This window comes from Actinia tenebrosa, unplaced genomic scaffold (genome assembly GCF_029948245.1).
Source record: "Actinia tenebrosa isolate PJP-AT-01 unplaced genomic scaffold, QUT_ActTen_1.0 PGA_scaffold15__27_contigs__length_11533743, whole genome shotgun sequence".
Taxonomy (NCBI): domain Eukaryota; kingdom Metazoa; phylum Cnidaria; class Anthozoa; order Actiniaria; family Actiniidae; genus Actinia; species Actinia tenebrosa.
Window position 1 is genome coordinate 7,292,587 of NW_028292575.1, and position 16,530 is coordinate 7,309,116.

Below are 16,530 nucleotides of genomic sequence, written 5' to 3' on the forward strand. Positions count from 1 at the left end.
CTTATATTGTTTTCAGACCTTCTTGAGAGGCTTTTCCTTCGTCTCGGCGCAGCTCAAACAGATGACCAACTGGAAAAAACTGTTGCAACTTTCTTGACTCCTCTACTGTTAAAAGTTTCAAGCAACAATGAAAATGTCAAGAAAAAGGTAAGAAAAAAATGTATCTTAAAAACTGCATTATTATTCTATTTGCGCACCAAATCCGCATTGTCTATAGTTAAGGTAATTTGGAATATTCTATAGGACTATTTCGACTAATAGGCTTTTAAAAAATCTTATAAAATATTTTGATAATGAAAATATAAGCTTAGATTCAATGAATTGATTTTTTAAAACGTCCGATATTTCTTGCAAAACGTTTTGAATTCCCCATCTTATATTTAATGGCTATCTAATTATATACTAAACGCTTTCAATACACGCTCTCAATAAACGCTTTTTACAGTTCCGTTCAGTGACCACAAATAAAAGTTCCAAGCCAAGGTCGTAGTTGCTGCACGCTGCAAAACTACAGTTTATCATGCACGGCAACTCCAACCTTGACTTGGAACTTTAATTTGTGGTCTCTGAACGGAACTGTAAAAAGGAGTCAGGTCAGAAACCACGAATTAAAGTTCCAAGTCAAGGTTGGAGTTGCCGTGCATGATAAACTATAGTTTTGCAGCGTGCAGCAACTACGACCTTGGCTTTATGAGTATCAAAAATTCACAGTAAGCTTATAGACATAAATTATATGCTACGACCGTGATGGTTCAATGTCTGAGCATTCTAAAGGGACAATCAATGATTTCGGTAGAGCGATTCTTTTATTGGATGCATATGTTGTCAATTCTGTGTTGTGACAGTGCTGTATGCCATGATATTTAAGGCCAAACAAAAAATAAGTGTGTTTCCTATTTTGTGACCGACCCTAATTTTTTTGCTGATTTCTGCCGACCCTAATATTTTTTCCATTCCCAAATGCACCACAGGGTTCCCAGTAAGCTCATTTCCACTGTTGTATCATTAAAAAAAGTTTTAACCTACCGACCCCAATTATTTTTCTAATGCAACAGGAAACACACTTATTTTTTTGTTTGGCCTAATAAGATTAGCCTTTTTATGGTATTTAATAATGTAGGTGATGGAACTTCTAACCCATATAAACAAAAGGCTGAAAAGTAGACCCAAAGTCCAGCTTCCTGTGGAAGCTCTGCTAAACCAGTATCAGGTAATGTATGGAAGTGCACTATTTTATTGACAAATTTGAAAACTTACATGCATGCTTTGTGCAGTTGTAAAGGAATATGAATGGGGATTGACAGAACACAATTAGAGAAGTGCATGCTTATTTGGGGAAGCTTTATACATAGCTTTATATATTTATCAGTTCTCGCAGCAGGCGCCGTGGAGAGGGTGGGGCAGGGGAGCTACAGCCCCACCACTTGTTCCCTTTTCACATACTAGTCTCTTACATTTTCCAATCTTAGCCCCCCACTTTTTAAGGTGCTCTAGGCATTTTCTTTCATTACAACTTATATTTAACTTTATTTATTTGACCAAATACGTATTTTCTTTTCAATGATCTAAATATATAATTTAATATAATGTATCATAAAAGGAAATGTGAATAAAGATGTATTGTATTGTATTGTATTGTGCTCAGTGCCATTAAATGCATCATAAGGACTTTAAAATGGGGCACTTATTTTTGACATATATTTGCATTAGCTGACTTGTAACTGGAGTTTTCTAGAGGTTTACAGTCTATCAATCTAGTTTTTCAATGTCACTTTAATCTCTGTAATGACTGTAAGTTCTTGCTTCTGATGTGATTACTGTATTTCTGGCCTTTTTTCAGGATACTTCAGTCTCTTCTTTTGTAACAGTAAGTATCTGTTGCTCCAAGAACTACAGTTTTAAAATGAAATTTAAATTATTTGCAGGAAGTCCAATTCTTTTTTCTCAATATATTGATGTCTTGCTCTTAGAATTTCACAATTCTGTACCTGAGGATGGGATACCCAAGACTTGAAGAATCAAAGCAAATACAACTGGTACCAGAACTAATCAAGTGTATGTTTAGAAGACCTGTGCCCCAGCAGGAGTGGTGAGTTATATCTTGACTCAGATGAAATACTTGAATTTACTGAAGAAATAGAAAATGTGTGCACTTGAGCTTGCTGTGTACAGTTTTAAAGCAAAGGAAGATTAACGGGACATTAGAAAAGTTTTATGAGAAGCAAAACATGTAGCGCCGGAGTGCTTCTCGATACTAGTTCTCAAGTGTTCTGCCAATCCCCAAATGCTTTATAACTACACACAGCATAAGAAGCAGGTTGTTTATTCTTTTTTTTTTTAATTCAAATTACCACCATGTTGGACAGGAATGGAGAAATAGAAAGCACATATATGCTGTGTGCTCTCTATAGTAATAACTAATCAGGAAACAAGATTTATGACACTGTTGTTCTATAATTTCCATTTAATTTGAAAAATATAGTTGTTAAGCTATGCTGTTAGCCAATCAGGATGAAATATTGGTGATATATATTCCACTGGAAGATTTTAGCTATAAAGGATAATTGTTTGTAATGTATCATTATTTTTCTTATTTCTGCATGCTTTCAGCATTATGCAGCTTGTAACACCAGTACTGAGTATTGTAAAGGTATCTGAGAGTCAAGAAGAGAAGGATAGAATGTTTTTATTCAAAGAAAGACCAGAAGTGGCTAAGTTCTTCCTGGACTTCTTATTGGATGTACTGCTTTTGCCCTATAGGTATTATATGATTATTAATAAGTTTGGTTCCATGATGGAATAATCGCTGTCAAAAAAATGTGGGTGGACATCAGAGATTTCAGGCAAAAATGTAAAGAAAAAACCCTTTTGTCTGACATCAGTCATCATCATCATCACCGTCATCATCACCATTAATATCATCTTTACCACCAACTTTATCATTGTCATTCAACATCATCATAATCATCATAACACCATCACCACCATCATACTGTATATTGCTGGTATCATTATCGCAGCCATCAAGATTATTTTCACCTCATCATTTAGCATAACCATTATAACTATCACCACCATGTCCATTGTAATCATCATCATTATCAGTTGTTACCACCACCATTATTTTACTCATACCCCTCTTCCTTCCTGTTATCATGATCAAATGACTCAGCCCTAAATAGATATCTCACTTTATGTTTATTCTATCGTATTTAATTTATTCCAGTCAAAGAACACAAGATGCCATCGTGTTAGAAGAGCAAACACTTCCTCCGTCAGGAGAGAATGACAGCGAGATGACAGTAGTAGAAGCCAAACCTCCTGGCCCACCAGCTGGGCTGAGCTTTGCTGCAGTTAAGAGGGTCATGGGGGAACAACCTATTGAAGGTGACAACCTAGAACAGGTCAGTAGAACATGTTGAATTATGATAAACTCTTTTTATTATGAGGCAAACCAGGCTAGACTGGTTTCATGACAGCCATGTGTACATGTTGTTGGGCAAAACAAGAAAAGTTTTCTCTTTTGGGAAATGAAATCTCTTGTCGCGAGGAAAGAGTGCATTGATTCTGTCCATAAACATGGCAGCCAATTGAAATCTTTCTAAAAAGCAATGATTATGAATCGTTTCCTTAATGATTGCATTTTTGATACCTGTTAATAATGTTATAAAAGTACTATTAAGGTCTATTTTTTGAATACTTGCTGTGAGGATAGGTTGCAAGCTATAGGTTCATTCCAGTTTTTGTCGTATTTAGGTAAAGCTTGGCATTTTAAAGTTCTTCTCTAAAGATGTCTTCGAAGCAAGTGATGTCATCTGCCATTTTGTTGTTGCCACTGGAGATTCTAGACACAGGTAGTGTTGCCATGGCAACATAGTGTTCTCTGCACCCTTAAGAATATATTTACGATTTGTATTTTTCAAATCCTTCTTCCTTTCAAAAAATGTCCTTGCATATATTTTACAGCCTTTATTATTGTAGTATTGTAGTAATAAATTTTTTTAAATTTCAGTGTGGGTGACTTTGCTGACCATGAGCTGAAACGAGTTGCAAGGTAAACTTTCATTTTTCCTATATTCTGTAAATCTACTTTATTTTAATTTCTTTGTTTTTAACTTTTTTCGACCCAATCTACCTAGTTTTTAGGATCTATCATAATTGGGCTTTTTTTTTCTTTTTTTAATTTTATTTTATTTATAAACAAACATAAATCATGAGTACACATAACAAATAATACAAATAGTGGTTACAGATGGTGCTACAGGCTTACTTGTCTTAATTCAGATAATAGATTCTGATATTTATTTACATGAGAGTGTAACTTGCCTTTTTTTCTGGCAATTCTTCTTTCTATTTTTTCATATTCTAAAAGTTTCATTTGAAATACAATAATATTGGGCCTAGAGCCTCTAATTCTAGCATTATATAATACATATAATTGGGCTTAACCTGTTAAAGATTTCTAGCCTTTCTTATAATATTAATCAACATTTAGGAAAGAATGAAGGAAAGAAGATGAAAAAAAGAAGAACAGCAGGAAAGAAGAGAGGGAAAAAAACTCAGGGGAAAAAGAGAGGGGGGAGGGGGTGGGGAGGGAAAGAGGAATTATCAAATAGTAGGACTAGCTTGTTGATGGTTCCAATCTAAATCAACCAATATTGAATGCATTTCAGTTCCACAGATTGGGAAAAGGCTGATGTTGTCAATAGAATGTGTTCTATATTTCTTGGTACTGTCGTCACACCTGGATCCAAGGTATGTCAAACATTATCCCAATCTGGAGGCATAATACTAATGTACTAACAGTTCTCTCATGGCTGTAAGCTGCAAGGCTGTTAATAGCGCCTTAATATGCAGCGTGTAAAGTCCTCCACTTATCAAAAATGAAAATGAGACAATTTTGAAATGTGCTGTACAAGGACTTCCCAGTATTTTTATTATACAACAAAATGTGCAATGCTACAGAAATGCTTTGCTTTGCAGATGAGAGGGAGAGCCAATAGTGTCTAATTTTAGCTAATAACAAATACTTTATAACTGTTTTTGCTGTTAGTATATATGTAGGAACTTGTAGATAAATTGGATCACCGTAAAAAGCTTTGTGAAACTGACGTTTCGGACGTTAGTCCTTCGTCGGAGTAAGTGATGACGAAGGACTAATGTCCGAAACGTCAGTTTCACAAAGCTTTTTACGGTGATCCAATTTATCTACAAGTTTCTACTGTTTTATTCAGAAACACCGACGCAGTCCACACTAGTACTCTACTAGTTATCATCACTTGTTAGTATATATGTTCATTTGGATCTGTTACCTCACCAGGCTGTTGTCTCTGAAGACCACAAAAAAAGTCCTGCTGGAATTAGAGTCAAACAGAAGATCTTTCCTTATTTACTCAGGTCAAGGAGAGCTACTGACCACTTTCCTGCTTGTATTCAGGTGAGGATGCATGTGGTTGATGTATCATTAATGATAGCACAGTCCAGCGTCAACAGTTCTGTCAGCTGAAACAAAATTTGAATCGTTCTTCTACTTCTAACCACCACCAAAATTATTATCATCATCATCATCCAACACTAAAATTATCATCACAGCATTCACCATCATCATTGTCGTCACCAATGTTATCATCATTGCTATCAGCATCACTTTCACCTTCACCACCACAATCATCATGATCACCACCATCAACATCTCATACTGTACATCCAATCATCGTCATTATTTTAATCGTCATCGTAACATTCTGCTTTCAAATTATTCAGTTTAGTTTGTATGACATTTGCAGTCATCATCATCATCATCATCATCATGATCATCATTAATGTCACTGATAACAGTATGAACAGCTCATCATCATCAGCATCTAACATATTTCTTTTAGATTGTCTTTGATAGTTTATTTGGAGCACAGCCCAACTTGAAGCTCCGCATCAACGCAGTTCAGTTCGTTCATCATATGTGCCTGTGTAGTTCTGACAAGGTTCTCGGCGCCATGGGACAAGTCCTCTTATCAGGAATGACCAAACTTGTTGATCAAGAAAAACAGGTGTGTTGTGTGACTTACTAAGGTGTTGCGTGATCTTTCTACCTTCCTAAGAAACCCCTTCCCCCTAAATCCTAAAACCAAATAAGCCGAACCAACCCTCAATTTTATCGATACCCTGAAGCAACCTCTGGGCTGATCAAAGTCAGGGCACGGCTAACGCACAGATGGAACCCTGAAACAGCCTCTTGGCTGATCAAAGTCAGGGCACGGCTAATTCACAGATCGAATTGAAATTTACCGTGTTAGGTCTTAGCAAGGGAGGAAAACCGGAGAACCCAGATAAAAACCCTCGAATCAAGAGAAAGAGACTGAACTATCTCTTCTCGTATGTTATTCCAAGTCCAGGAATGAAACGCGAGACCCCAGAGGTGAGAGGCGAGTGCACTTCTGCTGCACCACCCTTGAAATCCCCAATCCTACATCCATTAAGTATGATTATCTGTCTGATTCCCTAAAATATTTTCTCATTGAAATTCCGCCCACAGCACATCAAGCTTCGAAGTCTTGCTTTTATAGCCATAGGCAAACTTGCAAGGTTAGCAATGATAATTTTTAGTTCATATTATGCTTTAGCAAATAGCGTTGCAGAGTATCTATCACACAAGGAAAACCTAAATATCACTCTGGTGATGCAATGTCTTTATAAAATTTTAGTACACGCGGAATCGTACAATTTGCCGTAGCAGCAAAATAGCTTTTGGTGGACGTCAATCAAGCTGTTCCCATGACAACAGTTGTCGAAAGTTGTCAAGAGGCGTGCCCTCCGCGCTAATGAGAATCAATTCATTCAATCATATTCAAAGACATTATGGTAACATAGTTTTTATGAACATAATTGAGTACTATGTAGGTTCGTCCGATTGTTTTTGCCGATTGTTTCCCCAGAACTGACACAGTTATCGTATTAGCGTCGTACAGTAGTCGTACAAGCATCGTTCAGTTATCCAATAATGATCGTACAAACATCGTACCAATAAACTTGATTTGTATTTTGCAGGCGTCTGCCTTCACTATTCTCCAGTGATATTGGTCTTGTACAGAAGCTATTTCAGTCAATTTGTGAAGTAAGTGAAACAAAACCAGAAATGGACATTTTTATACTAAAGATGCAAAATACGTCTGAACGGACATGCAGAACACTTTAGAGCTTCTTTTTATGCATCTCTGAAAAAAAACAATATTCACATTATAGTGCGAAAGGAGATAAGTTGGTCGCATAAGAAGATGGGCAGAAGACGCATTATGCACTCATACGCGCTATTTGATGTAGTGCATCTTGAACGACGAATTATTTGAAAAAGAACGTCTGTATACATAATGCGTCTTCCCGTCTTTATATGTGACGAACTTAGACACGCATAAAAAGACGCACTACTGAAAATGAACAAGTCTGTCCGGACGTATTATGCGTATAAAAACGACCATTTTGAAATCCCTGCCCTTGAAATCTTGGGTAAGATGTACTTGACCACCACTACCCATCATCACTATCGTCATCACCATCACCACTCACCATCACCATCACCATCACCACCACCATCACCACCACCATCACCACCAACACCCACCATCACCACCACAAACCCACCACTACCCACCGCCACCCCCACCACTACCCACCGCCACCCACTACCACCCACCGCCACCCACTACCACCCACCGCCACCCACTACCACCCACCGCCACCCACTACCACCCACCGCCACCCACTACCACCCACCGCCATCCATCACCACCCACCGCCACCCACCACCACCCACCGCCACCCACTACCACCCACCGCCATCCATCACCACCCACCGCCATCCACCGCCACCCCCCACCACCCACTACCACCCACCGCCACCCACTACCACCCACCGCAAACCATCACCACCCACCGCCATCCACCACCACCCACCGCCACCCACTACCACCCACCGCCACCCACCACTACCACCGTGGTCGCCATGTATTTCTAATTTACTACTAACAATTTTTACCAGGAAGAAGAAGACACTCGTCTAGCAGTACAGGAAACCCTCTCCATGATGGCACCAGCATACAGAGAGACTAAAGGATCAACAAAGGCTTTGATCGAAGCGTTGATCTTGAGTAACGTAGAAAAGGACACTCACCAAGCAAGACTCGTTGCCGTGCAGTTTGCCAATACTGTTTTCCTGCCAACACACATCCCGTCCAGATATGTCTGCATGCTGGCTGTCGCTGATGTGTACGTGCATTCTTTATTCCTGTTATTATTTTAAACTGGGGTGTTTACCGTAGTTAAATCAATCCATCCGGTCGGAAATTCGTTTGCTAATCGTAAGAAAAGAGAGGGAAACTTGGCTTCCGACCAATGGTACACGCGTCTACCGGAAGAACCGAGAAGAACGGGGAAAATGGATTTTTGGAAGTTTCCGATCGGAATGAAACATACCTTTTTTCCAACCGGAATATCTTCTTTTCATTCCGTCGTTTGCTGTTTTGCTTGCCTTCATTTATTTCCTTGTAAAATTTATTTTAGTTTTCATTTTCTTTATATCGAGAAATCGTCGAATTTTTCATCTTTTCCTATTGTGTATTCTTGGCATTCTTTTCCCATGCATTCACTTCACCCATTCTTCTATTCATTTCTCAGTAAAGACGATGTTCGTGACGAGGCGAAACGCGGTCTTCGTTTGATCAAGGACCACAGTCGCCTTCACACATCATCCGCTCAACAGACGGAACAGACCCCATCAGATCGACTACCACCCTTCACTGACATCGTCAACTTTGTCGCGAAAAAGGTAATACCACGAACCAAAAATCTACTCACTTTCTTCCTCGTTCCTTTGGAATACCTTTCTTGTCTTATTTTCTTATTTTTCCCCCACAAACATTCAAAGCATCTGATCTTTTCAAAACTTTCGTGCGTTTGAAAATTTTTGTTTCTTTCTACAGACCATTCTTTTTTCAGTTAAAAAAAAAGGGTTTTATGAGAGCATAGATGGAATGTTGCTTTTTTGTTGTTTTTGTTGTTGTTGGTTTTGCTAAGAAAAATTTCAAAATTTGTTTCCAAAATACTCTTGGTTGAAGTAACTTAACTTTTTTTGAGGAATATGATTACGAAGATTGTTGCGAAGATTAAATTTCTTTCTTTTCTGTGAGTTATTATACCTTGGGATGATGTTATTTCAAAACTATTTCCATCCTATTCCTAGTTACTGAAGTATTTTAAAATTCCAGCTTGCAATAATGACTTTAACCATGCTTTACCCTGCGAGCAGAGGTTTTTTTTCACCCCCCTCTTGGAGCTGGCTGTCGGGGAGAATGCTATGTGGGTACTATGCGGGTACTATGCGGGTACTATGCTTTAACCTGAAGGAGACAATAGTACGATTTTGATTTTAATTTCGATTTTATAAGCACAAGCACCGTTTTATCTTCACGCTAACAGTAGTCATTCTTTTTAAATAGTTTCATTTTTTAAGAGCTTGTATAAAAAGCAAAACTATAGAGTAGAGAAATTGCACAAAAGGACACCGGGTTTTGATTTTTCAATCATATTTACAAAGACACAAGATCTTAGTTTTACAATTTCAAATCATAGAATTTTTTTCAAATTAACTCTTAAAAAAACTTGAATGCTTTCAAAGTCATTAGCAGAATCTATTGTGATGGTTTGAGGAAAATTATTAGCCAGTTCTAGTCTGTGCTTTATTGAGAGCTTTCGTGATTTCCGTGTAGTGTGCTCTTGAAAATCGGCTTGCTTGCTTGCATAGTATTTACCTACAGACTTAAACTAAGACTCTAAATTAGACTCTCAAGCTCTTTACTGATTTTTCCCTGCTCAATATTTCACCGATTTTGCCATAGATATTTTTCATATGATATCCGGCTTTATTTTGTTTTAATTCTTGAGGCGCAACCGACATGACTCAAAATCTCTCTTATGATATTTAATATTTTTATTTAAAAATAAGAATGAAACATCCGTCATGTTTCGAATGAGGAATGCTTTGATATCGTCATCCAACATGGCGGCTAACATGACGTAACATGCACCCCAAGAATAGCTTATTGCAACTTTTTACTTTAGTACTGGCTGTGGTGTTTCGTGGTATTCTTCTCTGCTGAGGACTTTCTTTCTCGTATTAATCATGGCATTTCTGCTGTTTATGTAATAATGTAGGCTGGTGAACGACTTAAAGGAACATCTTGCTACACAGCTGGCCACCTTAAGCTAGCCTTTTCACCAACGATTTTTACTGAGGTAACTATCGGTAACTATTCATTATTAAGACCCTGTTGTCATGGTTCCGACTTGATCAAAAACCCATCACCATTATAACCAAAACAATAGTTTATTATACACTATAGGGCCGGGTTGTACGAAGGGTGGATAGTGCTAGGGATGATGTTATCCAATAAATTTATCCACTGGATAAGCATTTATCCATCGGATAGCACTATCCACCCTTCATACAACTGGGCCCGGGCATTTTATGAATTGCGAGCTCTGTTTAACTTTTGAAGCTAGTGAAATGATTTATTTCTTGTGAAAAATTCTCAGTTTTTTTTTGTTTTTTTTAACAAAAAATATTTTAAATTTTCGACCAGTCGGTTTCCGTGTGGCCAGAGAAGACGGGCGCCTTTTAACCTTACCGCCTCGCCTCCTCCCCTGGGCCACCCGCTTTTCAATATCACGTGATTTACCTACCACAGGTAGCCCATATCTCTCGTTTCACGTAATTGTTTTTCCACAGGTGATCCGTTATCTTAGACGATGTCTCTCAGACAGTGCAGGTGTTACAGAGGAAGATGAAGTCAATAATGAATCACTGGGTGTAATAACCCGCTACCTACAGTCACTGCTCGACGATATCATGGATACAGGTAAAGGGGTGCAAAGGACCCATGGGGTAGGGGTCAGGGGGTGAGCAGAACACCCTTAGGGTGGAGGTCAGGTGGCGTTAGTGATATAGATAAGAGGGGGGGAGCAAGCAAAGAATTTCTTGGGGTAGGATTCAGGGAATGAACAAAAACCACTTTGGGGGGCAGAGGGGAGATTCATCGCATCAGCAAAAGGGTTGTATTCAGGGGATCCTGAATGTAAAAGCTTTAATGAGTTCTGTGGTATTTCATTGCCTTGTTCTCTTGTTGTTTTTCTTATTCAGATATTTCTACCTCAGCTATTGGAAGATACTTGGACTTGCTCAAACAAGCTCTCCAACCAATTGGAGGTATTTCATCCATTCGTTCATTCATTCATTCATCCATCCGTTCACCCGTCCGTCCTTCCTCCCATCCATCCATCCATCCATCCCTCCCTCCCTCCCTCCATCCATCCATTATTGATTTCTTATTTTGTAACATAATTTCATTCATCCCTGTTAATTCAGCATCCAAGTTTCCCTCTCAGTCACCTTATTTCACTTTCTCGTTTTACTCAGGAGCTGATCTTCATGCAGTATCTCTCCACGGACTTCTAGAGATAGTTGCTGCAGTACCATCCAGAATTGCTAAGTTTTACCACCATCAACTTTACTGGTTAAAGGCAAGTCTATTCGTGGCTTTTGATGTAATATTGCTCTCACAGTTCATATTATTTGGGAATGCTCGTTTTTTGCGTGCCGTGATGAATAGCAAAAATTATTGATACATGCAAATGAGATGACAAGCATTAATAGCCTCACTTGTATGATATTTTGAAAATATTTTAAAAACATCTCATTGCAGGCTGAACTGTAATAACAGCGATTGCTTTCTCGTCTTTTCCTTATCTCAGACGGTAGACATTACTACGCCCTCTGCGCGTTAATATTAATGCACAGTAGATTTGATTTAATCTGGAAAATCTTACATTACATGACCTTGGCTGTGTATATCAAGTAATATGACTGTATTAAATGTTTCTTCATGTGCAGTGATTGAAAAGCTGCTTTGTCTGCTTGTCATAAGATAACTATATCAAGTTATTATAAAATATTTCTAACGTCAATTGACTGTTTTGTTTCTCAGGGTTTCACTGTTTCTAATAAACAAGAAGCACGTGAATATGCTGGTCGTTTGTTGGGCATTGTTGTCAGTTCCATGGGCGATAAGACGTTTGAAGATTTGTTGAAAGAACTTTCTGATTCTTTGCAGAGCCAGGTATGATAAATTGTCTGTTTGTCAGTCAGTCAGTCGTTCAGTCAGTCGTTCAGTCAGTCAGTCAGTCATTCAGTCATTCAGTCAGTTCAGTCATTCAGTCAGTCAGTCATTCAGTCAGTCATTCAGTCAGTCAGTCATTCATTCATTCAGTCAGTCAGTCATTCAGTCAGTCAGCCATTCAGTCAGTCGTTCAGTCAGTCAGTCAGTCAGTCAGTCAGTCAGTCAGTCAGTCAGTCAGTCGTTCAGTCGTTCAGTCAGTCGGTCGGTCGGTCGGTCAGTCAGTCAGTCGGTCAGTCAGTGGGTTGGCGGATGTGTCGGTCAGTTACTTTATCGGTTTTATCTTTTTCTGTCTATAGTCTTTAGATATCCAGCACGGGGCAGCCACAGCCTTGGGGTTCCTGATCGCTCGATACATCAAGGAGCAACAAATAAATCTTGCCGTCCAAGATGATGTGGTGATAGAAGACGTGGAGATGGAAGACGAGATGACTCAACCCAGCCAACCTTCAAACCACTTGACGGCAGTCGTTGCTAAACTAGGTAAGATATGTTCAATAATGATGAAATAAGACCAACCTCCAAACCACTTGACGGCAGTCGTTGCTAAACTAGGTAAGATATGTTCAACAATGATGAAATAAAACCAACCGTCAAACCACTTGACGGCAGTCGTTGCTAAACTAGGTAAGATATGTTCAACAATGATGAAATAAGACCAACCTCCAAACCACTTGACGGCAGTCGTTACTAAACTAGGTAAGATATGTTCAACAATGATGAAATAAGACCAACCTCCAAACCACTTGACGGCAGTCGTTACTAAACTAGGTAAGATATGTTCAACAATGATGAAATAAGACCAACCTCCAAACCACTTGACGGCAGTCGTTACTAAACTAGGTAAGATATGTTCAATAATGATGAAATAAAACCAACCTCCAAACCACTTGACGGCAGTCGTTACTAAACTAGGTAAGATATGTTCAATAATGATGAAATAAAACCAACCTCCAAACCACTTGACTGCAGTCGTTACTAAACTAGGTAAGATATGTTCAATAATGATGAAATAAAACCAACCTCCAAACCACTTGACGACAGTCGTTGCTAAACTAGGTAAGATATGTTCAATAATGATGAAATAAAACCAACCTCCAAACCACTTGACGACAGTCGTTGCTAAACTAGGTAAGATATGTTCAACAATGATGAAATAAAACCAACCTCCAAACCACTTGACGGCAGTCGTTACTAAACTAGGTAAGATATGTTCAACAATGATGAAATAAAACCAACCGTCAAACCACTTGACGGCAGTCGTTGCTAAACTAGGTAAGATATGTTCAACAATGATGAAATAAAACCAACCTCCAAACCACATGACGGCAGTCGTTACTAAACTAGGTAAGATATGTTCAACAATGATGAAATAAAACCAACCTCCAAACCACTTGACGGCAGTCGTTACTAAACTAGGTAAGATATGTTCAACAATGATGAAATAAAACCAACCTCCAAACCACTTGACTGCAGTCGTTACTAAACTAAGTAAGATATGTTCAATAATGATGAAATAAAACCAACCTCCAAACCACTTTGTGATAGTCTTCGGTTGGTTATGTCTCGATTTATTTGTTTTATCTTGACTCTATACTACATGTATTGATCAGTACGCGAACTGATATATATCTGGCGTACATGTGTATATATATACGATTACAATCATGTGATTAACTATAACGTAACTAGTTAAACAAAGATGCATTGTCACACAATATCATATAATGTTACATCCTCCTCTCAACGAACTACAAGTCAAACTTTGTTGTTGGTTTGACAACCCGTCCATATCTAGTTGTGTAGTTTGAGGGCGTGTCCATGCCACTAGTACTTTGTGGTACTTGGTCATCTGCTGGTGGCTTTGGTGGTGTATCTTGCTTTTGTACTGCTGTATCCGGTCGCAAGTCAGACCTTGTTCTGCGATATACAGTTTCATTATCATGCCTTTTCACAAGGTACGACCTTGGTTCTCTAGCTTGTTGCTGTACTACTGCTGGCTCCCATGTCTTCCATCTGTGATCATACATGCGCACTGGTTGCCCACCATATAAGGGTTGTTGTACTCTTCCAGTGGTACGGTTATAGTATTTACTCTGCTGTTCTTGTCGGTCAAGTAGACTCTCTCTGATCTGGTCCCTATCATTTCCAGTCTGGAATGCTCTTTGTGCAGCTGGTAAAGTGGTCTTGAACTTTCGACTGTTAAGAAGTTCTGCTGGTGACTTGAGGTTATTGTTGACTGGTGTTGTCCTGTACGAAAGGATCCCCAAGTATGGGTCCTCACCTCGCTCGTCACACTTCTTCAGGATGTTTTTTATGGTTTGCACCATTCTCTCAGCAAAACCGTTTGACTGTGGGTACAAAGGTGAGCTTGTCACATGGTCTATACCATATGTTGCTGTAAACGAACTGAATTCTCTGCAGTTGTACTGCGGTCCGTTGTCAGTTATAAGGCGTGATGGAATACCATGCTCTGCGAATATACTCTTCAGGTGGCTGATGACGCCTGCTGAGGTAGTACCTGTGAGGTAACGTATGACTGGGAACTTGCTGTATTGGTCAGCCACTAGTAGGTAGTGCTTACCTTTGTACTCAAACATGTCAGAACTGAGTGTTTCCCATGGTCGGCTGGGTGTATCAGCTTGCAAGATTGGTTCTCTTTGGTTCTTTTTTTGATATCTCTGACATGGTTCACATTGTTCAACTATTTGCGTTATATCTTTCGTTATTCCAGGCCAGAATACACATGATCGTGCTCTGAGAAGACACTTTTCGATGCCTAGGTGGCCTTGGTGGAGGGCGCGTAAGATGTCAGCACGTAGCTTGGGTGGGACGATGATTCGGTCTTGCTTAAGGAGGATACCATCTTCGATAGTAAGCTCTTCTCGAAAATTCCAATAGTCTAGTAGAGCTGCTGGACAATTACCTCTCTGATCAGGCCATCCTCTAAACACGGTTTCTCTGAGAAGCGACATGGTAGAATCCCTTGCTGTCTCTTCTCTGATCTGTTTAAGTTTTGTAGGCGAGGCAGGTAGGGTCTTTGTGATGCAGTGGACATCTATTCTTGGTAGTTCTCCAATGGTTGGCCCTGTTTGTGGAGTGATTCTCGAGAGGGCGTCTGCAATGGGGACATTAACTCCTTTAACGTATGTAACTGTGACGTCATACTTCAATGCGCGGAGCACCAATCGTTGTAGCCTCGGGGGGCAGCTAGCGAGTTTCTTTTTGAAGATTGACTCAAGAGGTTTGTGGTCAGTTTCTATCTTGCAGTGCTTCCCATATATAAAATAATGAAATCTTTCTAGGCCCCATACCACGCCTAGCGTCTCTCTCTCAATGTTACTGTAGTTTGATTCTGTATCTGTGAGTGCTTTCGATGCGTAGCATACTGGTTGGCCATTTTGTAGGAGGACTGCGCCTAGTCCCTTCTGCGACGCATCTGTTTGAATAGTTGTCTCAGCATTCTTGTCGAAGTACCGGAGTATTGGAGCTGATGCGATTTCTTTCTTGACATCCTGGAAGGCTTTATCCTGTTCTGTATCCCAAACAAAAGCTGTTTCAGCTTTGGTCAGTTCTCTTAGTGGTGCTGTGATTGTCGCTAGACGGCTGGAGTACCTTGTCAAGTAATTAACAAGGCCCAAGAAACTCTGTAAATCCTTGACGCTTTGCGGTGGTTGCATGTTCAATATGGCTGATATTTTCTTTGTATCTGGCTTAATCCCTTCAGGTGTCCATGTGTGTCCAAAAAAAACTCACTTCTTTGCATTTGACTTGCACTTTGTCTTTATTGAACTTTATGCCCTTCTCTCTTGCGCGGCACATTAATTTGGCTAAGTTGTCGTCATGTTCTTTCTCTGTTTTGCCATACACGAAGTTGTCGTCGGCGATGCCTGTAACACCTTGCAGGCCTTCTAGGGATGAGTCGAGTTCCTTTTGGAAAATGTCTTGCGATACGTTTAGTCCAAATGGCATTCGCGTGAATCGATACCGGCCGAATGGGGTGTTAAACGTGGTGAGCAGCGAGCTCTCTTTGTCAAGAGGCACATGCCAGTAGCCCTTCGTGGCATCAACAATACTAAAGAATTTAGCATTATGTAGTTGGCTTACTACATCGTCTATCGTCCTAGAGTGGTAGTGCTCTCGCTTTACCCATTTGTTGAGGTCCCTGGGGTCCAGGCACACTCTTAGCTTTGTTATCTCACCCTTGTCGTTGACTGTCTCGTTCAGGACTACACTGTTGACCCAGTCTGTAGGCTCATTTACTGCTTCTATAACTCCAAGTTCCTCCATGTTGTCAAGTTCGGCTTTG

At 39.6% G+C, this 16,530-nt stretch overlaps 1 protein-coding gene across 1 annotated transcript in view; it reads left to right on the forward strand.

The window, feature by feature from the left end:
- LOC116292965 (proteasome adapter and scaffold protein ECM29) overlaps positions 1-16,530 on the forward strand; it is a 43,399-nt gene that overhangs the window by 126 nt on the left and 26,743 nt on the right. The window contains exons 2-22 of the mRNA XM_031700324.2: positions 17-147; positions 1,121-1,210; positions 1,841-1,867; positions 1,971-2,089; positions 2,611-2,760; positions 3,227-3,404; positions 3,757-3,854; positions 4,013-4,054; positions 4,674-4,755; positions 5,321-5,437; positions 5,883-6,047; positions 6,533-6,582; positions 7,045-7,111; positions 8,033-8,259; positions 8,668-8,818; positions 10,204-10,284; positions 10,778-10,907; positions 11,189-11,254; positions 11,465-11,568; positions 12,033-12,164; positions 12,521-12,704. Coding sequence (XP_031556184.2) covers positions 17-147; positions 1,121-1,210; positions 1,841-1,867; positions 1,971-2,089; positions 2,611-2,760; positions 3,227-3,404; positions 3,757-3,854; positions 4,013-4,054; positions 4,674-4,755; positions 5,321-5,437; positions 5,883-6,047; positions 6,533-6,582; positions 7,045-7,111; positions 8,033-8,259; positions 8,668-8,818; positions 10,204-10,284; positions 10,778-10,907; positions 11,189-11,254; positions 11,465-11,568; positions 12,033-12,164; positions 12,521-12,704 — 2,391 coding nt within the window. The remainder of the gene's footprint in view (positions 1-16; positions 148-1,120; positions 1,211-1,840; positions 1,868-1,970; positions 2,090-2,610; positions 2,761-3,226; positions 3,405-3,756; positions 3,855-4,012; positions 4,055-4,673; positions 4,756-5,320; positions 5,438-5,882; positions 6,048-6,532; positions 6,583-7,044; positions 7,112-8,032; positions 8,260-8,667; positions 8,819-10,203; positions 10,285-10,777; positions 10,908-11,188; positions 11,255-11,464; positions 11,569-12,032; positions 12,165-12,520; positions 12,705-16,530) is intronic.